Below are 27,256 nucleotides of genomic sequence, written 5' to 3' on the forward strand. Positions count from 1 at the left end.
AAAGAATTGAATTTGAAAAGCTGGATAATTGCACAGGATGATCACCTGTAACTGTCTCCAGACTTGAAAGTGGAACATCTGTGAGATCTCAGTTGAAGCGCATACAAGGAGATCTAAGAATTATTTTCAGTTGTAAGCTTCAAGAAAGAGTGGGAAAAAATGCCAAAAGCTAGAATAGAAAGACTATTAGCTGGCTACAGAAGCATATGGAAGTTATTTCTGCCAAAGGAGTGGTTTTAAAATAAGACTTTGCACTTGCTGCATTCACTGTTACCTTATTTGAATCTGGAAATAACGTTTACATTTATGAAAAGATAATGCAGTATGTTTAACTTTATCATGTAGAGGTTGTGCTAGCTTCTATTCATACATGGATTAATTGAAATATACATTTTGATTAGAGTTGCCTAAACTTATACATACATTGTTGTTCAAGATGACATTTATAGTATGCCATGTAATTAGTGAGAGGTGGTGTAGTTTTGGTTTAATTGGTTTAATTTTTGGTTATGTGGTTGGAAAAAATTAATCCGTTAAATTGAGAGAGTGCTAGGAGAAAGTTTGGAAGGAGCTGAAAGTTAGGATAGGTCAATGAATGGAGTATGACTGAGAGATTATAACTGGGAGCTGTTTTACATCTACAGTGACATTTCCCTGTCACTGAGTTCTGCTGGCTATGCTGGAATTTGCAAATATTCTCAGTTGACCTGCTTCATATTGGATTGGTGGATTGGTGTGAGATCTGGAAAGGTAATAATTTGACTGCCCATTGTGGAAATATACAGGAGCAGATATGTTGGTATAGCCTGAGAGATGTGGTGAGTGTGACGTGGTAGCTGTCACACACCTGTTTTAAATTCTCCTGATAGGAGAAACAAAGACAGGACTGGAGGTGGGAAGTGCCTGAGAGGCTCATTATGAGCAGACTTGTAATTACTAGTGGTTGGAGATACTGACAGAGGGTGTTTTGATGAGTTGGCAGTTGGAAAGGAAGTTTAAGGTTTGTTCATCAGTCTGGTATAAGCAACAATGTAGAAGAAGGAGATTGAGAACATCAACAGCACGTTAGTATATGGTACTGTGTGCCGGGTAGAGGGTGGTGGAGTTGGAAGCGGAAATCCCTATTATTTCTCCCTGTGTTGGCCAGAAAGCCACAACATGGAATACTGCCTTCACAGTTTGGGACTCAGTACAAAGGGAGGTATGTTGTCTGGCCAAGGTGCTGAACATTTGTGGATAAACCCTTAGAAGCCTAAGTCTCTTGGTACTTAAGGCAATGGTGATGCCTCTGATTTTCACTTACACCATATTTCTGAGCGAAGAGTTCTCTCTAAGTGTGCTGCCTTTGTATACACATAGGGAAGTTCACTGGGTGTGAGTGGAGAGGTGGCCCCACCTGAGTGAGATTGTAGATGGAGGGGGGATTTTCTCAGGGCAGTAGTGAGTGGGTGATCTGGGATTTGGAGATTCCCAAGTGATGTTAGATGGTGAGAAAAAGTAGTGAATTGGGCACAGAGTCAGTATGAGTAGTGCTCCAGATTACTGATCTCCATGTGTGACTAGTGGATTGTTTGAGTAGGGTGATTGAAATTAGTTGGTGGCCTTGGATTGAGGGAATAGAAGTTAGTAGTGGAGAGAGTGATGTGATCCTGGTAGTGACAGGTTGAGGAAGATATGATGGGGGATGCCAGGTTTGCCATTCCAAGGGACGGGGGCTTGCTAGAAATCTCCACTTCTGGCACAGTGGCCCCAAATCTGAGTTTTGGTAGCTGGATTTTTAGTGTTCTTGGCCTCAAGTTGATGATGGTAAATGTGAGAGCCATCTTTAATAAGGCTGTGCTTATCTATAACTTGATGGAGGATGAACAGGCAGATCTCATGTGTATTACTGGGACCTGTCTGGGCAAGGGTACCAACGTTGCCCTCTTGGAGATTCATCCTACTGTAGTGTGTTTCATGTTGTTCATCAACCTCAATTCCAGGGTCAGGAAGGGAGTTGGTGGCACTGATCTATAAAAATGTGGTGAGCAAATTAAGTGCCAATTTATTATATTGAGCTATAGGAACAAATTAAGGATCCTGCTGGTATATTGGCTGTTCTGCTGACCAGTGTGATCCTTCTCTGGTTTCTGGACCTGATCTTGTTGCTGGCATTGGTGTTACTTTGCCTATCGATGGTGGGCAACCTCAGCTAACATGTCTTGGGTGTTGGGTCTGGACAGATTTGGGAGTACATGACTTCCATGCAACAGTGGCCTTGTCCCTTGTGATCTCAGGCCTGGCACATTCAGGCAGTTGTATGCTTGAGTTTATGTTTGCCTCAGAGTTGTTTAGTGATCTGCATATGGAGACTTATAACATTTAGTTTTTTGCTCTGATCAGATTACTTCCTGGCCAAGATAACATAGACTGTGGCCTGTGACCTCTGTGGGGTGAACAAGTGCAGTGATATGGCCTGTCCCAATGCTTTACGGATCCAGATGGGCACTTGAGTAATTTCCCGCAGCTTGGCAACAGGAGACCACCTGGATTGTCAATGTGATTGTTTCTGAGTGTCTTCCAATCCCAATCTACAGTGTCTGTTTCACCAAAGTTTTCAAGGTATCTAGCCCATTAAATGGCTTAACCACTTAACCCTGGAACAAATCAAATTACAATTGTAAGCAGACTGGACTGGAGGATAATGAGGGAAATAATACCATCTATTTAAAAAGTAAGGGGAGGCATGTTGTGTTCTCCTGCTGCAAGGATTTCACTAGGTTTGGTGGCAGTGGAGGGAATATTCCCTCCCCCTACCTGTTCTGCAAAATTATAAACTCTGGAAGTGCTGTAATCTACTCTGTTTAGAAATCTGTTGTCTCCTGTGGGAATTGCTGTTAGGTAACTCTGTTTAATATCACCACTTTCATTCATTAATCTTTTTACTGTCAAAGAAGCAAACAGATGAAAAGATGGCAACACTGCTTGGGATAACTTTTTAAAAGTGCAGAGAAAACAAATCAAGGCTTTATTTGAAAATATGGTACACTACAATTCTTGAATATTTAACTTCAGGCAAAACTGTAAAAGTTGAATATTTTTTTTCCCTTATTCAAGTCTACCAAATAAAGGAGGCATAGTGACATAATATACGGACATAAAAGGTAACATGGAGCAAAGCTTAAATATTAAGCAACTAAAGAAAAAAGTGAAAAGCAATACATTACTTCTACCACTAAAATTTTCCCTGACAGCATCATTTCAAAATGAAAAACGAGGTGGTTACAATTCAATTCTTCATGAACAATATAAAGTAGCCATCTTGTCTCTTTTTCAGACTTAGCCTCTTTCTTTTCTACATATAAGGTAGACTCTGGCTTCTCTACATCATACTGAATTATGGTTGTAAAATAGGCAGAATCAGTGCTCTTGAAGAAAAAAACCCAGAGCTCTGGCTAACAGTGGGATGTTGTCTATGCAGGCACTATTGGCTCCGCCCATAATCAATCAAAATATGTACCCTTGTTTGTATAGCTTGATACCATTTTCCTGAGTAGAAACTATCACTTTGTGCCATGGTGACCCCTCAAGATTTATGCAACTTTTCAGGTGAAAACACACCCTTTTAAATTAAAAAGATGCTTTTAAAAAAGCAGCATTTTTCCCTCCAGAGCAGACGACAATGCATTATCTCATTGCAGTATCTTTTAACCTTCTTCAAGCTAGTTTCTAATAACTTTTTTGAATGAAAAAAGCCTACACCATTTCTCTCTTGCTTTAACATCAGTGAAAAGAGTACTGCAAAACCTTTAAAAGTCACCAAATTTCTTATGAAAAGTGGCACAGTTGAAATTACTATTAATCATTGTTATGTAGGGCTTTTTTTTTTAAGTAGGTGCTCTGGAATCTTTATAAATACCTTTTAAAAATGTTTTCACAGACAATTATTAAATCTTTTAATATAGACTTGTATTGTAATAAACATCTTTCCCTTGTTTCAAATGCTATTTAAAATATAAATCTGTTGCTAAATAAAATAAAGAGGGAAAGTTATGATTGCAACTTGGAAAATATGAATTGGACACTTGCTGTATTTGCTGGAATACGGAATTTTAGAAAAGTTTTTTCTTATTAATGTATTTTAATATCCTACAAGACTGAAATCTATGTATTAGAAGGCATCCTTGTATTGACATGAAAACTTTAATTCTATCAATCTTTATATTGTGCATTTATTTTGACATCAGTTTGTCAAGCTAACTGGTGAATCTGGCTGCTGATGCACGTGTTTGCATACTTTCAGAATGAGAAGCAAATTAAAAAGACTGAACAAGTAATTCTTTTAGGCTGTCAGTGTAATCTCTGAAAATTTGGCATAACCTATTCTCATTAAAATGTGAAACCATATTGCCGTTAAAAACTCAAGTCCTGTTGAGAAAAGATTTGAGGATAGGAATCTGTGTAAACCAGCTAGTCTTAAAATGCTAAGGAAGTCTCAGCGGAACACGTTAGTTATGACTAACTTAATGTGCAATACATCACTGTGCTAGAAAAAGAAATGCCATGACTTTGGATACCAATTACTATTCCATCTTAACAGTACCTGTTCTTTGTGGCAGATGCTGCTAGATGAACACAAGCAGATACGAGAACTGTACACTGTGATGCAGCCTCTTTCACTGCTCATTTTAAAAATGACCCTCTATTCTAACCATCAAACTATTTCCAAAAGGGATGGTCTTTGCTATAGTTACTCAAGGTAACAGAGTTATTTATTCTTGCCCTTGCTGCTTTCTTTATGGAAACCTTAGTCTCAAAACACATGTCAGTACTTATTAACACAGCTGACTTTGGACATGCTTCCAGTAAAGGGTTACAGCTCTGCTAACACCTGCACTAAAGACTAATGTTCGTTAAGATGTAAAACGTAACACACTAAGAACAAAAGTAAACGTTCAGAACTTTACAGCCAACTTTCCAGATGTCTTGATCAGTTGCCGGTGCCCATTCAGACAATCACATTTGAAGAGCGAGAGTACGCTTTGTGATTCTTCATTCTGATACTTCAAGTGGTTCCTTCCGTGTTCGTGTTGAATAGGCTTCTTGGCTCATGCCTTATTTATTGCAAAAATAGTTTATAAAATATTGTCAACATTTTAGATTTGAAATTAAATTTACAATACATAGGTTTCCTGGAAAAGGGGTACAATTCTTTTTTTAAAAAAGTATCTCAGTGTACACCATGTGCTGGATTTCAGAGGAAAGTGGCATTTTAGATGTATGTAATTTCTGGTTAGCTGATGGTCTTCATGCCAGTGCAAGAGAATTCCATAAATACAGCAGATGATTAATGTCTCTGAGCTGAAAAAGAAAAAGTATGAATTAATAAGTGTAAGTTATTTCCACATGCTCATGCTATTATTATAGAACAGATTTTTTTTAAATGGATATGAGCTTATTCCACTGGATCAGTATTGTAGTAATTTAAACTCAATATGAAAGTTAACACAATGTGTCCTTACCAACATTTTTCCTTTCTTTTATATTTTATAATCTGTATAAAATAATTCCCTAAGACTAGTCAGTATTCCCATACTCCATGGAAAAGTGGAGATGAGTGTGCTTTGAAGATCATCTAGTGAGTTCATAGTACAAGTAACCTTCTAACTTATTGTACAAGTTTAAAATACTAAATTGCATCAGGTCTCATTTCTGAGGCATACCATCAGTGATATAAGATAAAAGAAAAGTTCTCATATAATTGGATTTGGTAAAAATACAGTTAAAAATGAAAAATATCAGATGCTTAAATCAGAAGTCAAGAGAAGTATGTTTGGTAAGACTCAACGATTTTTTAAAAATATTTTTTTCTAAAAATAAATTTTGAGGGCTATACAGTGTAACTCATCATATTAAGATGGACAATCAATGACAAAAACATTTAAATATATCAGGGAGGTAACCTGAGGAAATTAAGACTATTTGGCCACATGGATGTTAAAAGAATATTAAAGAAGAATAAGGCAATTGCAGAAAAGCTGAATATAATCTTTGTGGTTGTCTATTACAGAATTAGTAAAGCAGATACTCATGTCTAAACTGATTTTTAGGAAAGCAATTTGCGGAATTAAGGCAAAAATTTGTGACCAGGGATTATATTCTAATAGACATCATTGATTATTATGCCCAAAGCTAGATCCAGACTATTATCCCCCCAAAAGCTAGATCCAGATGGTATCTGTGTAAGAGTTCTTAATTCAAGTGTAAAATGGTTGATTTTTAAAATAAAAATAAGTGGTATTACCCTAGATTGATCGTTGTATTAAAACAACTGGGAAAATGGTCAGCATAATGCTAGGAAATTACAGATAAATTAGGTTAATATCTAGTCTGAGGGATTGGTGGAAGAACAAGAAAAATCTAAATTGTCTATAAAAAGGTAAGTTTTATCCCACTAACATCTCACAAACGGGAAGGAAAGAGATATGGTAAATGTGGGTTTAGGTCAGGAATATACAACTTATTTATGTGTGTGTGGGGGGAGCACACTTGAATTTGAGAGCATGTGTTAGGCATGCACTCAAAATAGCCTCATGGAGACTTGCTTATCCATCAAATGGCAGCCATGGTGGGTATGGCTACTTACAAAATACTTTGCTAGAAGGTGAGTTGAATCCCTAGTATGCTCTCTACTATCCCAGTGGGGCTCAAAGGCATGGATGCAAATTATTATGATGCTTGGTGCTCATCGCATCGTATTGTCTATTTTCTGATAGACTTCCAAAAAGCTTTTAACAAAGTCTCTAATCCATGTCGGAGTCTGTTAAATTATAGTAATCATGACCGTAGCATTTGGGCCAACTAGTGTTGCATGTTATGCTATCATGCAAAAGAGGCAGATGTCATAATTTGTATAATTATGTGATATAATGCATGTGGCATTCCCTCCATCCCCTGATACTTATGGTCATGACATGAAAGGATGAATCTTGGATTGACAAAAGCCTGAAGAACAGAACACAATAAATAAGAATAAATGTTCAGTTCTCCCAATGGAGATATGTAAACAAGGTCATTGGAGATTATGCTTTTTAAATTATCTGAAGTTAAAAAGCATTTAATAGGATGATGAAAAGTCTCAAAAGGATTTCTCTAAATTGGAGGAAAAATCCTTATTAAAAAGTGAGGTAGTGCATATTTGGGTGGAAACTCCATCTGTGGGATCTGAGCGAATGTGATGGGGACGCTTTCATAAACGTGCTGACTCAGTTTATGACTGCCATGAGGGTGGTGAATTCTGTTGGAAATTATTGGTAATATTATAGAAAAGGTGAAAAGAGCAGCTACCAAAATGGGGGGGGGGGGGACCATTGTAACATCTTCCCTATAAAGAATATATAAAACTTAATTCTTTTCAATCTAGAAAAAGATTGAGTAAGAGATATATAAAATCATGTGGAAAAAGATATGGAGAAAATTATTCTGATAATCCAGAGTCCTCTAATACATCTAGAATGTAGATTTGTCCTGAAAGATCTTGTTCATAAATTAAAGTTTCAGCTGAAAAACAAGTAGTTCAGTATGTCCACTTCATGACAAGATCTACTAGGAGGCCATCATCCATACAGTTGTATGCTTTGAATTTGGAAATGTACCAGAATTTATAAGGTTAGCCATGATGTCACTGTAACACCTGCATTGATATGAGCAATCCTAAACTTTTATATGCAAAAACAGGAAAACCTAAGGTAACCAATAGAAATCCTGCATCTAATGCTAATATTCTTCTGTATTTTGGACTCAAGTAATAGAGTCCCTAACACACTACATTAGATAACCCATCTAAGCTAAAATGACACTGGAAGCAAGGAAGGATAAGCTGGAAAGAAAAAGTCACAATATAAGACAAAGTCTGCCAAGAGTCTTACTTGAAGGAAAAACAGGCATTAGCACTACGGGCAGAGTAGTACACTGTACTATGACCAAGGACAGAGGCATTATATTCTAGAGGTTCCTTACTACAGCACCACGTCATGCTGCTCAAAGTGGGAAGAGCAGCAGTTATATTTGTTCCACTCCCAACTACTCCAGGAGACTGTCCATGATGAATGTAGGCTCCTGCAAACCAGGCCAGCTGGGAATAATGAACAGCAACAAGGCTACTCTGAAAAACTAGAGTGTCCAAATTTCAGACAGTACTGTTAGGAACTACTACCCTCAAAAGGATTTTAGATAATGAAGCTATTGGAAACAAGGAAAGTCATAACTGCAACTTAGAACATTAGAAGACCATACCATATAAAGAAACAAGAGCCTTCATACAGGCTAGATTTCAGAAGAACCTTACTCTGCAATAAGTAGTGGCAGAATGATGTTGATGAGGATGCCTCCATTGGGTCAGTCCTACTTAATTGGGGAGAAACTGCAAAGAATTCTGATTTCAGATGTCTAATCCCTCCAAATTTTTAACATCCTATTTTTCAGCCTCTCTCATTTTAGTATTCTTGTACCATCTGCCTTAACTTTGATTCATGGATATTCACTTCATCACTTAAAGAAGTATTTCCTTTGTAAAAACTAGTAATTCTTTGGCTAGCATAAAGGAAACTCATGTGACAGATGCATGAGAGAGAATACAGGATTGCAGTTGGCTTGACCTTATCTTGGGTTGCTCCAGCCTTTAAGAATGAATAAACCTGTTCTTTGTATAGCCCTGTGGTTGAATAGCATAAGAGGAGCCATGATGGATCAGACCAAAGACCTATCTTATCAAGTGTTCTGTACTTGCACTGGCCAGTCACATGGCCATGCAAAATCTACAAACCAGATATAACTGGCACTAGCACATTCCTGTTCCCCAGCACTTGTTTTCAGATGTTTTTGATCCTAAAGGTGATATAGCTGCCACAATTAGTATGATTAAAGGGCAGCCTTATATTTCATATATTTGTCTAATTAAAACTTTAAATCCGGCCCTGATAACAAAATTGTCACCAAGGCTGGAACTCAGTTTGGGTGTGTGTGTGTGCATATATAAACACCTAAGAGTGTAAAATGCACATGAGTGTGTGTTATATTGTATAATAGTTCAGCAAGGCATGCAATTTATTCTTGTTGGACTGATGGCAATGCAAAAGCTTAGAACATCCCCCTCTATAGAGATCATTGGCAAAATGAATTGCTTGCCTAACCATTAAGGTATTTGTGTTTTCCCATTATAAATTCAAAGCTTGCATTTTATCTCCTTTCCTAAGCTGTTTGCCATTTTTATTAGGCAAATTTAGACAAATTAATCCAGTGGTCACTAAAACAAAGCCTGAAACTACTCAATTTCATTCAATCTAATGTTGACTTATTATTCATAGTTGGATTACTATTAAGGCATGAATGGAACACTTATGTATGAACTCATTCCAAGCTACTGGAGTAATTCCATTACTTTCCATATTTTATTGTACTTCCTTGCTGCCTTTCCAGTTGCACAGGAGTATCTGTTCATTCGCTGCCAGCTCATCTAGATACAAGCTCTGGACTATTTATCCTTTTCCTTCTTTTGAGCTTGGAACTAGCAGATTTCTCATTTCATTTAGTATATTATTATTTTAACTGCTTGACACCTCTCAATGATATGCACTTGACCTTTCCCAAGTATGCTTTTGACCCATCATCAGGCTCCAATGGGACTCATTTACTGAGATTAACATGTAATAAGAGGTTGTTAAAATAAACACGCTAGTGCAATCCTGATTAAAACATTTCTATCGACAAATTATTAAGGTCATAATCCAAAGAATCATGCACATTCTATGTGCTAATGTTACTTTTACTCTAAAGATTGCTCTAAATATTATGTGCGCTTATGAGGCAATAGATTAGCTAAACAGCAGCATCTGAGAGGAATTATGCTGGATCTGAAAAATGCCAAGATGTCTAAGATGTTGAGATTTCTTGGAGCCAGGATACACTCTATGCTTTTCTTCATTTTTAGCTTGAACACATCCTACTGACACAAGTAAGACATAAGTAGGATGATGCTGGACTTGGCCCAGAGAAAGCCAGGCTCAAATTTCCACTTGAAAACACACACACACACACACACACACACACAAAAGGGTAAAAGGCACGTATGAAAAAATACACTTATTTAAATATAAATTGTATATAATACATACACTAAACATGAGTTACATATAAATATATAATTTATATTTATACACATTTATATTTTTATTTACACATAAAGCTCACTGGGTGACTCTCTGAGCCTCTCCTACCTCAGAGGATTATTGTTGTGGGGATGAAATCAGGGAAAACTCCACTGTACCCTGGTCTTGGGCTTTCACAGAAAAAGCAGGACTTAAATGAAATAGTCATCTTTAAAAAATGAGATGAAATGAACAATAGTTTGAGAGTTTATACCATAATAAGTGGCTGATTTTGAGGTTGTACAAGATTATTTGTTGCTTTTGCTGCAGTAAGCTAGTGTACCTTTGATTATAGTCACTACAACTATGCAGACTCAGAATAGATCAAACAATTACAAGTTTCATGAAAAGCTTCTCTTTAATCTCCCGACAGCCCTATAGAAGTTGTAATTCAGCAAACCAATGCAGCAAGTCTATGCAACTAATTTCCACTAAAATGTGAGCATACAACTTGTGTAGGATTGTGATAAGATTCTCACAGTAAGGTGAAATACTTATGTATGAAGGGAATTAGAGTTTCGCCTCATTCCTACAGATGCAACAACATGGTCACTATTTCTTCCATTAAAGAAATTGCTGAAATGGCAGAAGAAATTGCATTAAACAATTTGTCCAATACAGTATGCAAACCACAAGGCTTCACAGAAGCTGCAGTAGTCCCTGATACCAAATTTAATCAAAAGATGTAATCAATTTGTACTTTAAAGCTGAGAGAGTTTATATACAAAGAACCTGCTCATGAAAATTGTGTGTTACCCTTTCTATCAGTCTCCTCTGCAGCTTCTTCAGTCTCTGAAAAGCTGGTGGTAGGGGAGATTAACCCCAATTTAGGGACCCTGTAGCTGAATGGAAATCCACAATATTCTACCGAACTCCTGCATGAGAAAGGGACTTTCTCCTCAAATGGCTGGAACTCCAAGCCAGTGTTTATTTCATTTTGGTGCTTCAACAGTTGCTTCTCCCTCCCAGTCTAAAAACATCATCCAGAATAAATCACATCCATCAGCTTGATGCCTTGCAACAGTGTGATATTCATGAGTTTAAAAATTTAACCACATAAATAAAGACTTTCACAGGACATAAAATGACATGAAGTCACAGCCAAGGGCATCAGAATGCCATTAAAAACTCCAGAATTCAAACACATTTAGAACAAACTTTTTAAAAGGCACCAGCTTGAAGCAGCAAGATATATGAAAGAATATTGAAAATAAGAATAAGTTCCTGCTTGATGTTGGTAAAGTTATATATTACTTCTCAGACTGTAATCTGAGAGAATAGAGAATTTCATTTCCATAGCAAAGATGCACAACCTAGAGCCACATGTGGCTCCTATAAGCCTTTGGTATGATCCAGAGACCTCCAAAGTTTTTTTTTTAATGTGGCAAAAAGAAAAAAAAAAGATTAAATAATTAAGGGAATAATCATATTCATTATCTTTAATTAAATTTCAGTGTAAATGAAAACAAATCAAATGTTTATCCTGGTCCCAGCTTAATTCTTGGGAGCGCACCACCAGCGTGCCACTTTCAAGGCCATTCCTTGGCTTGGAAAAAATTATGCATTCCTGTTCTATAGATCTGGAAACAGCATTAATTTTGAAGATAAATAGCCACTTTAAATTAGTTTCTTAATTTATTAGAACAACTGGTTTGGAAATAGAATTCCAAGGTGGAAGGAGCAAGCATCTGTAAAGAGCACTTCCATAGGCTAGTATTAACGTTCAACTTTGACCATGTCTGGAGGGCTAGTCCACCCATTACAAATTCAGAGCAAACTTTCAGATTGTCCACAGCAACCCTAAGCCAAGCTACATTTTCAAATCTATGGTAAGCACTGACAGTGTATTTTAAAAAATGATCCTGAGCACAGCCTGCCTTTCAAAAAGACATAGCATGTTTTGCTCATTTAAATACTACATTGGTTTCTGTTTGCAGGAAAGAGAATACAAAGTACAAGACTGAAATAGGATTGCATGCCATTTTGTGTGTTTTTTAATTTCAAAAAGCAATGGCTAACTGAATACAAGTTTATTTCTCGATAAATTTGGAAACTTACAATAACTGATTGTGAGCATTGTCAAATGGAGTTCCTCAGGAAAGCGGAGAAACTTTCTAAAGCATAATTGTAAAATAGCTATATGGCAACCAGTTTAAAACTTAAGCATTTTGGAAAAATTGAATAACATTTGTTTATAATGAGAAACATACCTTAGCATCAGTCACAACAGAGCCTTTATTCATTATTTCTTTGGACTCCATATGTTAGCCTGATTTTTGTTTAGCTGATTTTTTTTTTTAAAGAAAATGTCTACTCATAAAACTCAGGTGTAAATTTTGGGCAATCAAGTTAGGCCCTCTCATAACAGTTAAATACAAAGCAGAGTCTGTTGCACAGAAGCATGCTATCTAACTGAATTAACTCCATTTCACTGCCCAGTGCAGAGCATGAGACAAGCAGAATATCTAAAAGCAAGAACGTTCAGTAACACAGGCGGGAAATATCATCTAGGAAGGTACTTCTTGCAGAATTACTGATAAACATTTATTGAAACAATTGAATTTATAAAAATTAGAACTTTTGTTATTTTGAGCACCACTATTTTATAAGCAGCTAATGAAGTCAGTTAATGTTGAGCAAGAAAGAATTATTTCCTTCAGGATGTCTCCTAAGCACTGCATAAACAGACCAGCCTCACTTCCTGATTTTTCAAGGCTTTTTGAGAAACACACACAAATAATTAGATTTAGTCAATTTTATTTACATTTTTGTACATTTCAGAGCATTACACAATTACATTTTCCATATTTTCTGACCTGCAAACAGATACCTTAAATGGAAATATTAAAAAAAAAAAGCAGTTTGATACATCCAAATGCAACAATTACACATCTGACAGTTCACAAAGTGTAATTTACTAGGACGTATCCTAAGGATTTAAGAACAAGTAGTCAGGAAAAAAAATCTGACTAATTACTTACACAACACAAAATTCTCAAGCTAACCCTCAGAACAACTGTCCTAGGAGCACCCTCCCCTCCCCAACAGGAAGTTATATAATTCACACCTAATGCAGCATTAACAGCCCTTGACCCCATAGATGGAAGGACTGTCCAGATCTGATGTGAGCAACTGGCTTTCTTTTAAACTTGCCAAAACCTGAAGTTTGTATGTTTATCCATGGGTGCATAGCATAATTTTGAGCATTTGAAAAGAAGTGACCACAGACTCATTTATTAATGATCAAACAAGTCTACCAGACTTCCAATTAGACTGGTTTCTAAAGGAATTAAAGTGGCCAGCAGGAACAAAAGCATTTTTAGGCATAGGTGAACTCTTTGGGCTCACTTACACTAGTAAAAGTAGTTTAGGTAAAATCACAGAAATAAAAGTTTACAAGTGAGATAGGACCTAGGTGAACCATCCAGGTTAAGCCTGCAAATTCCATCTTTTGGATTAATTTCCCTCCCCTGCCCTCTCCCCTTTCCACATTGAAATGGTATATATAGCGGGTAGAAACTAGTAAAAATTCCCTGCAAATGAACTGCTCTTCAGCTGAGGTTATGGCTCCTGTGCATGGGGTGGGCAAAGGAACTTTTAACTTTTACAAAAAAACATAGAGTTCTCTGGAAAAATACTGAGCTCTCACTTTAGGTTAATCTGATTGCATGTACAATTTCGTTAAGGTTAACTTTCAGTCAAGACATTGCTACAAATGGAAATTTCAGTATAAAAAGCAGCCAACTGAGTGCATTTTTTTGTGTCTAATTGGCCCAAGTCCTTCCAAATAGTTAACTAGATGAGACATTTCATGGAGCCTCCACATTTCTTGCCTACCTTACTTTGTTCATGTTTCAAACTGTGTCAGCAGGGCCCGAACTTCAGGAGTTAGCTGCTTAGCAGCTTTGGCTGCTTCTGTAATGGCCTTGCGGTAAAGACCTTTTCTCTTCTTATTAAATCGCGACTGAAAGTTTTCTAAAAAAGGGGAGAGCTGTGAAAGAGCAAGAAAAGATGTTGTTGGGGACCCAAACCATGAAATACGAGCTTCCTGTCGGACTAAAAGGCCATTATCTTTTCGGCTCACAGTTATAGTAAGAATACGGGCTGGCCACCATGGGAAGCCATATATCTTGGCCCAAACAATGTCTCCTACACATATGGTCCTGCCATCTGGTGTGACACATTTAGAGACATTTTTTGAAAAGACTTTCATTTTCAAAGAATTACTGAGCTTTTTCTCTTCCTTTAAAGAGGAGGAGGAGGAGGAGGAGGAGGAGGAAGGTGCATGCATGCTGCCTGGAGGAAAATCAAAGCTTTCAGTAGTGCTACACTCAGAATTGGTGGATTTCAAGTCATCTGTGCTATCACTACTACACACTGATGCACTGGAAGAGTCAGATTTCTTTTTATTAAGGGTCATGTAAACTGTAATATTGCTTTTGCTGCCTCTCTTGCCCATGGTCTGCTGTTCATCCTGATCAACAGGTACATGCACTTCATTTGTGTCCTGAACCTCATTGCTGGCCTCTTCAGGACCTTCTGAGGGGCTCTGATTTTCTGAAGGGGCCTCACCTGCTGAGCGGGTAGACGAGCAGCGAGACTGGGGCTTAGCTGCCATCTTGCCACTCTGCAATTTCTCCAGCCCCGTCTTGAGAGAGGAGTCATTTTCTTCATTTCGGTACCTTTGTGGTTTTAGACGCAATCGTGGAGGCAGGGAACCTGAGCTGGTGTTCTGAAGACGCCGTGTGAAGTGGACCTTTGAATGTGCATTTTTGGAAGTTGAAGTTGCACTCTGTTTCTTTTGTGCCTTTTCTTTGGCTATTTTCAAAACTTCCCTAGCTTTTGCATGATCCATGTTTTTGCTCTGGAGAACTTTTTTAGTATTTAATTGGGTTTTTGATGTATTTGCTTGAGTGGGAACTTTGACTACTCTGCTTCTGCTGTGGACAATATTCGCAACTTTGACCACAGAATTCTTTTTGTGGCTTTCATTCTGACTTTTCCCATCAACTTTATGATCAGTTTTAATTTTTTTATTCACAGTAGTTACACTCTCATTTCTTCGTTTCCTAGTGTCCTCATACCTTGAGGAGTCACTTGCATTGCTGCCCTTCTTAATTTCTTTCTTTTCTGCAACAATACTGTTCTTACATTTGTCACATAAGACCTGTCTGGGTCGTAGTTTGATAGCATTCATAATAGAAGTGGGTTCCTCCCTGTACAATTTTCGCTTGGGCCGCTTAATTTTTCGAGGTGGAGGTTGAGGTATTGATTGGTTATATGTGTCCCTGATAAACAAAGGAGGAGGGTATGGCGCCCCCTCATGGAAAAGGGGAGGCGGTTTGGAAGTCCATAGGCTTTTAGCCAGGCTAGGTTCTGATGGCTGGATGGGAGAAGAGTCTGTGACTACACCGTTAGCTTCACATTTCACTTGTGTCTCATCTTGGAATGATTTACTTTGCAGCTGCATGGCTTCAGGTTTATCCTTGTACTCCCGTTTGGGAAATATAGTCACAGGAATTCCATGAGGTCCAAACCTTAACAAGAGAGAAACACACAGTTAACTTCATATAATATACCATAATATACTAGAATTTAATGGGCATTCCATGTTTCAACTGCGTTTTTACTACACCAAATGAGGACTGTCCAACTTTGACTTGAATAAATTTAAATCTTTTGTTTTTAAACCAATGTTCACATTTTCTTTGATTGAAATATCTCTTTACACCCTGATCTGCTTGTCCAAACCCCATATGAACTGGAAGGGAATTCAAATGGCAGAGGACTGTGACTGTGTTTTGGGGATGTGCACTGCACAGCAATAGAGATAGGCAAGCTCTCATTCTAAGAAATTACTCTTCTCATTAGAAAGTGCCAATTCACTAGACGATCATGCAGCCCATATACAAGGCCCAGTATACACAAGACTCTTTCTGGCTGCATCTTGTATATACAAAACCTGATGAGAACTGAACTGCTTCTTTCCATTCTATCTTGTAACAACCTTGATGACTGAGATGACTAATAATGAAAGTCTAGTCAAAATGTGTGGGCTTCTCATCTGTTTTCAAATCAATATAGTCAGTTCTAGTGAAGAACACAAAGCACATATCATAAATGGTTTCCTTAATTGTAGTTTATGGACTTGAAATAACTAAGCAAAGTGCTGCTTGATAGTAGCAACATTTTATACCTACACTGGAGAATTATGTAACTGGCATAAAAATTAGTTCGTCTAATTTAAAATTATTTGAGAGTATTGCCTAAAAGCTTTGTATCACTCAACATGTTTAAAACAAGATGACTTGTTTCTCCCCTAACATTATATAGGAGTTTCCAAACCAGCTGGAGAGGGGACATGAAGACATTCCATGGGAGCTTTGTGATGATATGAAATTTTTGGGAAACTTAGCATTAAAAAGGCAGTGATTTTCAAATGAAGATATAACAGACTGGGAAGACTGGGCAGGCTAATGGGAGGAAGGGAGGTGTTGCAAAGCTTGACAGGTGTGTGGCAGGAAGACTGGGGCTGGGCAGGATGATGGTAAGATTGGCAGCAGACCACTGCAAAAATGGAAGGGGCAGTTGAAGCCTGATGTATACTTTGGGGCATGTGCAAAATTGTGGACAGATAGGGAAGCTGAGGGTCTTGAAATATGAAAAAGGGAAGGTGCTACTGAGAAGTGGAATCCATGCTCTAGCGTATGTTACAGGATAAGAGAAGTACTGAGATGCTCAGCTGAGACTGCCAATTATTAGATATTCCCAAGCTACTCATCCTATTATACAGTCCCATTGATGGAACTATGAACTTAAAGAACCAAGTCACTTAATATTTATTGCTGTACTATGAATGTTTTGCTTTAAACATTGAACTTGTGCACATGATGTACGTGTGTTAAACTGAATATTATTTTGCAAATATTTCAGCAACCTAGTCATAACTAGTAACTGGTAACTCCTTAGAAAAAAGTCTTATTGAATTTGTCATACATTTTTCCATGTGAAAGCTCTGCTGATTTTCAGCATTTCAAAACCAATGTTGAAAATGTCTCCCCTATCCTAAACATTTTAGACTTCCAACAGCCCAATCCAGCAAGGTTAGTGATGATGGGAGATGTAATCCAAATTAAAAATATATACTGAACTCTCAGGGCACAATCTAGACAATGCCAAGCACTTTAAAGTTCCAATAATATAAAATTGCAAACATTCAAGAGAGAAAGGAAGCCTACTGTAGCGCAGGTATGGAAAAGTATTACTCCCACCCTCCCTCACCATTGACCCTCTTAGCTGGACTGCTAGAAGTGAAGGTACCACTGTTAGAGTATCGCCTTAGCCAGAGAATTCTTATTCACATTTGGTTATGCAAGTCACATGACAGGCTGCTACCCTGGCAATGTTCTAAGGTAAGGTGGGCAACCTTTATTTTTATTAAGGGTCACCTTTGGGGAAGTAACATGTTCAGACGTTCATTACACATCAACAGCAAGAGGGCTGAAGCAAATGGTAAGCACAGCCACCATTTGTCTTTGACATTCTTTTCTTTTTTGCTCTCTTTCTTCCTTCTCACATGGTGAGAAAGAGATAAGATTGCCTTTGCTAGAAGTATGAACTGCCTGCTTACAGGGGGCTTTGGAAAGTAAATTTAAGGAATTTTGTTGTGTTTTAACACTTCCTCCCTATATCAAATGGTGACCCTGAATTATGTTATCTTTTGGCCTGCTAGTAATTCCAGCCCCAAGAAAATCTCTTTACAAAGCCAAAGTTTCAGATGACCACTAAGGAGCAGCATGAGAGATGAGAGGGATATTACACAAGGACAGCCACACAGGTAATATAATTCAAAGAATATGGAGTTATTCTAGCAACCACACGGTACTTTCCTAATATGGTAAATCACACACATACTAGCTTAAGATACATGGATGGATGGATATATATGTATATATATAGCTACTGCTGGGGAAAAAAATATGGATATACAGATTTGAAAGCCTGTAATGCTTCCATACTATATATAATAGCCATCCATGTAAAGGACTTGGGATGAGGGAAGTATCTGTCAAAGCAGAATATCTGTTAAATCCAAATGGGATTTTATACTTGCATATTTATGTATTGTACGTATGCATAAAATGGTAAATGGGATTCTATGCATATGCGAAGCATACAATATCAAGACAGCTTTTTCTACTGCATTTGAAGTCTTCTTAATTGAGGATTTACTGTGTCATTAAAATCTGATATCTAGACTTAACTATCTAAAAATCAGAATTACTTATATGATAGTGTTACAAAATATATATTCATATAAAATTGGCTGGACATAGATGGTTAGGCTGGGCTGAATAATGCAGAGATTGTTTTCCATCACAAGCTGATTTAAGAGAACATAAACCATATGCAGGAGACAAAGTAGGCAAAAAGTCTTGCACAAAAAGACAGTGTTACAGCATTCACTGATTATATTAGCCCTAATCACCATAGTAATAATACATAAAAATTCTGTAACCTGAGATCCCTGAATGCATCTACAATTGTCAAAAACTGACAACATAAATTTCTTGTCAGTTTGAGGCAAGTAATTCATGAAAATTGCAGTGTGAGTTTATAAATGACTTAACATAATTTTTAAAGGAAATACTTAAAATTCTTCCTCAAAACTCAGGAAACATTAAATCAGAAAACCCTGGCCTCACAGATGCATGTTACATGGTCCTGCTCCATTGCCAAGCACATTGCCATTCCCCAGCCATCAAATGATTTTTCACCTTTTCATTAAAATACATTTTGAACACAAACTCTTCACTATGACTTCCACACAAGAATGTTTACTTAATATGCATAGCCACAAAAGATGCCCTTGCATATTATTCTAACCAGCTCAATGGACAAAAAAGGAAGGGTAATTCAAACCCACTCATTCTAAATCTTTACATTTCTAATTGAAATGTAAAGGCAGAGTCATTTTTACTGCAAATCTGAACAAGCCAAGATCATTTAAAAACCTATATAGGTGTTAGGCGGAGTCTTCAAATATCAAACTTTAAAAAGCCTACCATGATAAGCAAGTATGTTTGGTTAAATACTATGCCCTATGATATGAATGTGGCTTATGAGGAACCTGTAGTCAGATGAAGGAACATTATCTTAGCACTGAACAATAATGCCCTATAACAATGTGCTTGTTACAATCACCTCAATAATGTTATTGATTTGTAGGTAAACATATCCATTTAATGAAATGTTAAGCTTTAGTCATGTTTTATTATAAAACTGTACAGAGCTGCAAAACTGTATTATATCTGAACCATTTCCAGACTTAATATAATGGCACCTAAAAGCACCAACACATAAACACTTTCCTTAGTATCAGCAATTTCTCTGTGCCACTATTTTAAAACATTCTTTCATTTTAAGGAGTTGGCACATTACAAAGCAAAATACTAACATCCAGCATACTGTTTATTTCTAAGAATACTGCACCCACTACTTCATTTTGAAATAAGTGCACAATATAAGAAAGCTAAAATGAGCAGGGTGAACGGGCAGGAAGCAATCTCTCCAGGCTGCATTTTGCTAATGGGATGTTATGTTTTTTACTTTGAAGCCACAACATGCTTCAAATTTGCCAACCAAATTAAAAGCTGCATGCACCCTTCCTTTTCTTTTCTTATCCTCCCTCTCTCTCTCTTTAGTGTATGTGTATATCTCTATGTATCTAATATATAACAGAACAGAGGAAGCTCAAAAAGCACTACCGTTCTTTGAAGTAAATGAAATAGTAACACCTCCTACCTATATCAAATGGCTTATCAGCTACGCAAGGAGCAGAGGCAAAGTTTCCTATACTTTGTTAAAGAAGAAGGTAAATGATAGCTCCAAAAACATCAGAGAGTAGACAAGCTACTAATACAACACTGTTTAAGGGTGTGCAGTATACATGCTTGGTATAAGAAACAACTTGCTGTTTTAATTTTTGTTTTTTTGCTTTCATGGGTTTGAGTTTTGCTTTATCCGGCTAAACCAAGGGCACTGATGTTACTCTGTTTTCCAACCCTACTTCAGTTCTGCATAGTTCGGATATCATACCTGCAAAACAAAATGTAAGGTAAGACACTTTACCAGATCTATATATAAGGGAAAAACACATGCACATTAGGTCCTAGATGGCTATGAATAAGCACTGCCTTTATTTTCTCTTCTCCAAATGCTGCACTATACCTCCCACCAGCACCAATAGGCTGACAGACCTGAGAATTTGAAAGCTAGCACTATGTGGCATATTCCTCATGGAAAACATAAAAAAACATATGGTGAGATCTATGGCAATACATGATCAGTTCTATATCATATACTCTTTAAATACCTTGTGGACTATGAAAATGTGTATACTGGAAACATAACTCATTGTACCACCCTCTCAAACATTACAAGAACCAGCCTTCCTATAACTGCATGTGTTGCATAATTATTGTACAATCACATTTTATAAATTGCTTACTATATACTCTGAAGGAGCTAGAAATAATATTTCCTATATTTGTTTATAAGTAAGGCCGTAAGAATGGCCATACTTCATACAGTATCAGACAGTAACCAACATCAAAATTCTATATAGCCCATTGGACAATTCTAGTATGCACATTGGTCAGAAATGTTTTATGACTTTGCTCAAGTTACATACTCTAGAGTTGATAAGCTGCAGCCCAATATACCCACCCACCAGAAAAATAAACATTGCTAGAAGAATCAGTTCTACTTGCAGACACACTCCAAACTGCTTTAGAAACCTGGCTGACCTCCAGGGCAGGCTCAGGAGAGATAAGGTACCAGATAATGCCATTAGAAGAGGCAGCATGGATCTATTACCAAAAAAAAAAAAAAAACAACCCACCACCCACCTTACATTCCATGCACATGGATAGTATTGCAAAGGAAAATTCAATCATCTCTTATAACAAGCAATGCACCCTACACTGATTACATGCCATCGTCAGTGTCGACTGTTAACAACCACATAAACAGACCTTCTCCAGGACAATCTGTTCCCAACCTGGCTCTTAAGGACTCTCAAGAGTGCACCCATTACCATTGTAATTGATTCCATCCACCTTGCTGGTGATCCTCTTCACCACTGTGTTAATTTGCAGTATTACAATTTATAAAGGCTGCTGTTCCCAGCCACATATCTTTCAATTCCTAGAGTTCCTCCTTCCATTTTTTTAAGTTGCAGGCTTCCCAAGCCCTTTTGTATCTTACAAGGCTCCTTTTGCATGATTTAAATTTTTTAAGTATGAAAGAAGAGATTTATAAAATGTGCCTGGAAATACTTAACCCACAAGATTGAATTAAAAATGCGAAAGAATTTATGGTGTAAATTGACAGTATTCATCTTCTTAAGAACTGGAAGATTGACTCACGCTGAAGTTCTCAGAAATCCTGCTATATGACCTCAGATTCATCTTAGCCAAAGGCCGTTCCTTTTTGTAAATAAGGGAACAGGCTGAGCCCTATTACATAGGGATGCATATGACTGGTTTTTGCCTAATCAAGCACACTGTGGAAAATACAAATGAGACTGTTTCCTCCAGTGCCATGTATTTTCTTTATGCAGTTGGGTGTGCATGTTAAAATTAAAAATCTTTTCCAAAGAAAGCTATAATGTAGGTGATTCTGGGAGTGTTTACAAATATACTTCAACCTGATGAACTGAATTAAAGGGCATTTCACAGAATTCTCTCATGCAAGTTCCTCAAACCCAGGAAAAGCAATGCTTGTGCCAGAACAAGTTACCTTGCAATATACAAGAGTGCAATTTTCATCCTGCCTGCAAGAAGAAGCCAATATACCAGTGTTTCTCAACCTTGGCAACTTGAAGATGTGTGGACTTCAACTCCCAGAATTCCCTAGCCAGCCATCATGCTGGCTGGGGGATTCTGGGAGTTGAAGGCCACACATCTTCAAGTTGCCAAGGTTGAGAAACACTGGTATATACACAGTAGCTTTCTAATGTGTGTACCTGTATTAGGAGACATTCTATCATTCATTTTTTTTTCCTCCTAGCATAGCAACTGATCATTTCTGCAGAACTGTAAAACTAGAAAGGAAGGATAACCAAATGAAGGTACACTCGAATATTTACAGCAACAAGGTAGGACAAACCCATACTGTCTGGTGAGAACAGACATTTTTTCTTGCCACAGATACAAAATGCAAGTATCCTCTCAAGCTCAGAGAGGCACGGGGAAAAATGTATATCCAGTCCATGTAAGATGGATGGTGGCCTTCCAGCACTGATTTTACAATCCACTTCTTCACTTAAGGAAGAACCAAAGTTGGGGGAGAAGGAATCTAAAAACTAAACGAAGGACAAAAAGTTAGTAAGGGCTACCAGTCACTGAGATCGGAAGGGGAAGGGAGGCCTTCCTGGCCCGGAGTTGGGCCACGAGGCTACTCGCGACAGGCCACTCGCGCCCCCTTGGTGGAGCCATAAAGCCCTACACCTCATGGCTCGCCCCACCTTTCTGTGCAGCCGCCCAGGAGGCGATCAAGGCCTCGACTCGGCAGACACTACAGGGGGGAAAAAAAGAAAGCAGCAGCAGCAGCAGCAGCTGAAGGTTAGAGGAGTCCAAAGCCACTCTGGGTGACGAGGGCAGCGGCCGACGCATCTCTTTTCAAAAAGCCTGGAGGTCTTGTGGGAGAGGGAGGACTACAGCGACAGGGCGCGGCCGGGCAGTCTCGCTCACCTTTTGGAGAGATCCATGAGGACCCCAGAGAAGAGCTTCTCCCCGAACCGGAACGACACCACCAGCGCATCCTCGATGATGTGATCCAGGGTGACCAGCACCTCTGAGCCCGGCAGCAACAGCGTCTCCTCCTCCGCTGCACCGGCCACCGCCTGCTCCACAGTCACCGAAAGCTCTGGTTGCTTTGCAACACTTGTGGTGGTACTCGCGGCGGCGGCGGCAGCATCCGGCTCCTCCTCCTCCGGCCGGGGCGGCTCCTCCCCGGGCTCCGGCCCCGCGGGGCCCCCAGCTGCAAGCAGCGGCGGAGGTACCAGCGGCAAGCCGGGCTGCGGGGGCTGCTCGTCTTCCTTCTCTCTTTCAGAATGGCCGGAGAGCGCCGCCGTTAGCGAGCGCGGCTGAAGAGGCTCTCCCACGGGGCCCGGGTTGGGCTGGGCCTGCGGCAGGTCTCGGGTCCCCGCTGGGCTCTTGGGCGGCGGCGGCTGCTGAGCGTCTCCGCCTGGGGCTGGCTCGGGATCCTCCCTGGCGTCGAGCACCGCCGACTCCACGGCGGCCTGAGTGCCGGCAGGGAGCGCGTCTGCGCCGGCTTCGCTGCCTGGCATGGGCTCGACCTCGGCAGCTCCCCCATCACCCGGCACCGCCGCAGTCGCAGCCACGGCCGCCATTTTCTCTGGTGTCGCTTCCTCCTCCCTCTACCAGCAGCAGGATCGATAACCGTGGCCTTCTTCGCCCGCCTGGCTAGGGAGGGGGACACCGCCTATTGGGGAGGCAGGGACCTTGCTGATTCCAAGCTCCTATTGGGGACGGGAAAGATCCATCAAGCCTAGATGTAACTTCCCATTGGTCCGGAGAGGAAACGTTGATGTTGAGGGCAGGAAGAGGAAAAGAGGGCGGAGTTCCCGGTATCTGTGTCGACAAAGATCAAAAGGGGGCAGGTTAATGAGCAGCTCTTCTTCTATTTGTGGGGGGAAAGAAGAGCCCGCCCATCTCGCGGAAGCGTCTCATTGGCCCTGCAGGACCTCTAGCGAAATGTAGGTTTCAGAGCAGTCTTGCAGCCGCTTGCTCTCTTTTCCTGAGGGGGGGGGGAAGAGGAGGGCTTCGCTGGAGTGGGATGCTGTGAAGGAGACGGGGGAAAACGGAGGGACGGATTTTCCCATTGCCCGGAGCTCGCTTGATCTCGGGCTCGGGACCGCCAGTCAAAAAAAGCGCAGCGTTATAGGGAGCTCGAACTTCTAGGGTCCTTTGGGTGGGTGGGAGGGAGGGAGGCCTCCTGAATCTGTGCCGTAGTTCCTCGGTTCGAACCCCTGGAAGGAGCTCTGGGTGGCGTTAGCTGTGCCAGCCTTATGAGCCCAGAGAAGGAGCGCGAGGGCAGGGGGAGAAAACCTTCTGAGCGTGGCCCGTGGGCCGCGTTGGAAAAGGTGGGCTCTGGAGAGGATGGAAAGCGCTGCGCCTGGACCTGGGAGCGTGCTTGATGTGGCTGAATGGAAGAGTTCCCTCCTGAGTAAGCGCGTGGGAGGCGGCTGCACAACGGCAGAAGGAGCAGGAGGCACAGGGCCCTGATTAGCATGCTTATAAAACCCCAAACTGGAAAGTATCTAATTACCTTCATCTTCCGTTACGGTTCCTGAAGTGAATCCCTGAATCTCTCTCTTTGCTTTAATTTTGGTAAAGAATGAAGACATAGAATTCATATAGTCTGATGGGATCAAAGTTAACTGTATGAAAAGCGATCGATCGCTTTTCCCCTTTCAAAATGCATTTAATGTTGAGAACGTGGTTTCCGGATGATTTTGGGGGTTGAGTTTTTGTGACATGATTTCCTATGGTTAACTAACATGCTGTTCTCAACCCAATGTTCATGGATTATGCAATACACTAAGCTGTTATCTAACCCGTAGGCTGGCTCCTCACAACATGCTGAGCTAAAATGTGGCTCAGTGTGTCACGTAAACCCAGCTGGAAGCTGCAACAAACACATACTTGATGAAGGAAAGGCTACGAACATCACTGAGCCTATTTCAAAGAAATAAATAACAACCTACATTTCCAGATCAGGTTATGCTAACCCAGCATACCAGCTGCTCAGTCCTTGCATAAAGGGACATGGTACCTCATAAAGAGATATCCCTCCACTAAACAATCCTGCTATACTCTTCATCTTGCTTCAAGAGATGGTAATTTCATAATTACAATAAAAATCTTTAAATTGTTGTAAAATTACAAGAATTGGTTGAATATGCAACCCTTATTTCATACCACAGACAACTTTTGGGGACAATCATCATGCTGGAGATACAATGCTGTTGTTGTATAAGATATTAAACATAGATGTCTGACTAGGTATTATGTAGTATATGGCAGGCATAATCCTGCCATAAACTAGGGCTCCCAGAGCTGGCAGCATAATTCTGGACGACCACCAGATGGCAGCAAGGAGACTGTCCATATTTTTGCAGCCCAAATGTGGCAGGTCTACATATTCTTCAATAACATGGGGCTGTGTGTTGCCAACTTGTAGTCTACGTCATAGTTTTGGAAGATTCAATACAACTGGGTTCATACTGCATGATAAAATATGACGTTATATTGGTTTGGATCTGGCCAACTGTGATTTATTTACTGAACTATTATTAAGTAGATAATGGTTTAACACAATGTGTGAATCCAGTTACCATAATGCTTTGCTTTAGACTACAGAATGAGCTTATTTTCTAAATCCAAGTTGAACTGTTACATGTTGAAATTCATTAGATCTCAGTCACTATGTAGGTACTTAATTATACTATAAAATGTGGTGAAGTAATCTAAGGAGCCGTGCCACCAGTAATTCTAAGTATTCAAACGTACATTATGACAAATTCCAAGCACATACAGCAGTGCTGTGTAAAAAAAAGTCTGTTTTTAAATGAAGATAAAAGGATTTTCTAGTGAGGAAAGAACAGCCAGATTTCAGGCTTTTATATTTATGAATAGTTAAAGAGAAACAGTACTCAAATGAGTAAAGGAAATTAATAGTGCTGAACCCTTTTTGACATATTTTTTCTATTTATTTTTAATTGTAATGGAAAAGATAATTTCATCACATCGATTCAATATCAAACAGTACTTATTATTAAATTATTATTATTGTTATTAAATTTTTGTTGGAAGAGAAAGTTCCCAAGATGCTCCTCTTCTGTGCTCATTGGAAATATAGGGCAGGGCCCTGATACCTATTTTAGCAAGACTCTAGCAGGTTTTTTTCCCCCTTACTTTTGGTAAGAGTGATTTTTAAAATCTTTTTTGTTCGAATTTCAAATTCACCTGTCTTACCATTAGCTGCTTTTGATTCAGTCTCAAAAATATATTTTCAGAAGTGATGACAAAACAATCAGGAATCTGGTAGCACCTTTTCCGACTAACATATTTAGTTGGAAAAGGTGCTACCAGATACCTAATTTTTTTGACCACCATAGATTAACGTGACTCTCCTACAGTGTTAGAAGCCCTGGAGGACACAGCTACTGCCAGATGCATGCCTATTTCACTTGCATTGTCACATTCCAAAATGCTCTGTCTCAGTTTGGTACATCATGACCCCTTAATGGAGGAGGGAATCTTTAGCTAGGGCTCAAATAAGTGCATTGAGTCAGATGTTAAGTCCCATTTAGTTCAGTGGGTCTTAATCTCAAGAAAGTATAGGATTGCAGTCCCCACACAAAAAGGCAACCTGGAGGAAGGATATTTGGATCTCATGCAAAACTGATTCACAACTAATAGAGGTATTGAGCCAAACAAAGATCGAGCAAAAGACAGCTCAAAACAAACACACACACATACAAATTAGAGGATTGAGCACCAAATGCTGAGAATATCTTTTAATTCAGCAGTTAAATGCAGGTATTATATCTGTATCTACAGTCGATAGCAGGCTGTTAAATCCTTTTCATTGTAACAGAGTCAGCAAATGAAAAGAATTGATTCCGCCTCATTCATGATGTAAAGTATCTTATTCACAGTATAATTTGAAATTTTGAAAAGCTGGGGAGGGATTTACAAAATAAGGGATTTTGCTAGTTTTAGGAAGGTGTAAGACTTCAGGAGATGAATACCTGTACCTTGATTTTTATTCTTTTCATGAAAAGAAGGAAAGGATTAAAACCAAAGGGAGCATCTTAAATAGTTAAGTGACTGCACAATAGCTGTGCAGTGACTCTTTCTAACTCTGGAGGTCTTGTAAAGTCAATATACAGTAGATGGCTGTAGGAATGAACTAAGAGAGCTATTGCTGGTCCTGTTCATTTTAACTGAAATTAAACATATTTTTTAGACTGAGTCCAA

General features: G+C 39.1%; 2 protein-coding genes across 4 annotated transcripts in view; one reads left to right on the top strand and one right to left on the bottom strand.

Moving 5' to 3' along the window:
- Positions 1–2,989: 2,989 nt before the first annotated feature.
- Positions 2,990–23,778, bottom strand: PWWP2A (PWWP domain containing 2A). Of its 2 annotated transcripts, XM_088133596.1 has the most exons (3): positions 22,940–23,778; positions 14,022–15,721; positions 2,990–5,340 (listed from the first exon to the last, which is right to left on the bottom strand). In XM_088133596.1, exons 1-2 carry the CDS (start codon positions 23,599–23,601, stop codon positions 14,032–14,034), a joined length of 2,352 nt encoding a protein of 783 aa, XP_087989722.1. In that variant the 5' UTR covers positions 23,602–23,778; the 3' UTR covers positions 2,990–5,340; positions 14,022–14,031. The 2 variants fall into 2 exon arrangements, with proteins under 2 accessions (XP_087989722.1, XP_025024440.2); XM_025168672.2 differs by lacking the exon at positions 2,990–5,340 and having other exon boundaries at positions 10,231–15,721.
- A 56-nt stretch (positions 23,779–23,834) lies between these two features.
- The window catches only part of FABP6 (fatty acid binding protein 6), a 45,927-nt gene continuing 42,505 nt past the window's right edge, over positions 23,835–27,256 (top strand). Inside the window, exon 1 of one of the 2 annotated variants that reach the window (XM_025168701.2) lies at positions 23,835–23,967. The gene's annotated coding sequence lies outside the window, so the exon portion shown is untranslated. The remainder of the gene's footprint in view (positions 23,968–27,256) is intronic. The other variant, XM_088133598.1, reaches the window with a different exon arrangement.

This window comes from Python bivittatus, unplaced genomic scaffold (genome assembly GCF_059951505.1).
Source record: "Python bivittatus isolate LINGU-HERP-01145 unplaced genomic scaffold, Pbiv_v1 ctg000080_np1212, whole genome shotgun sequence".
Lineage (NCBI taxonomy): Eukaryota > Metazoa > Chordata > Lepidosauria > Squamata > Pythonidae > Python > Python bivittatus.

Excerpts from the sequence above, each read along its gene's own strand:
- PWWP2A (XM_088133596.1), bottom strand. The coding sequence starts at position 23,601 with ATGGCGGCCGTGGCTGCGACTGCGGCGGTGCCGGGTGATGGGGGAGCT. Across the intron at positions 15,722-22,939 it reads CTCATGGATCTCTCCAAAAG|GTTTGGACCTCATGGAATTC; the intron begins GTGAGCGAGACT and ends TCTCTTGTTAAG.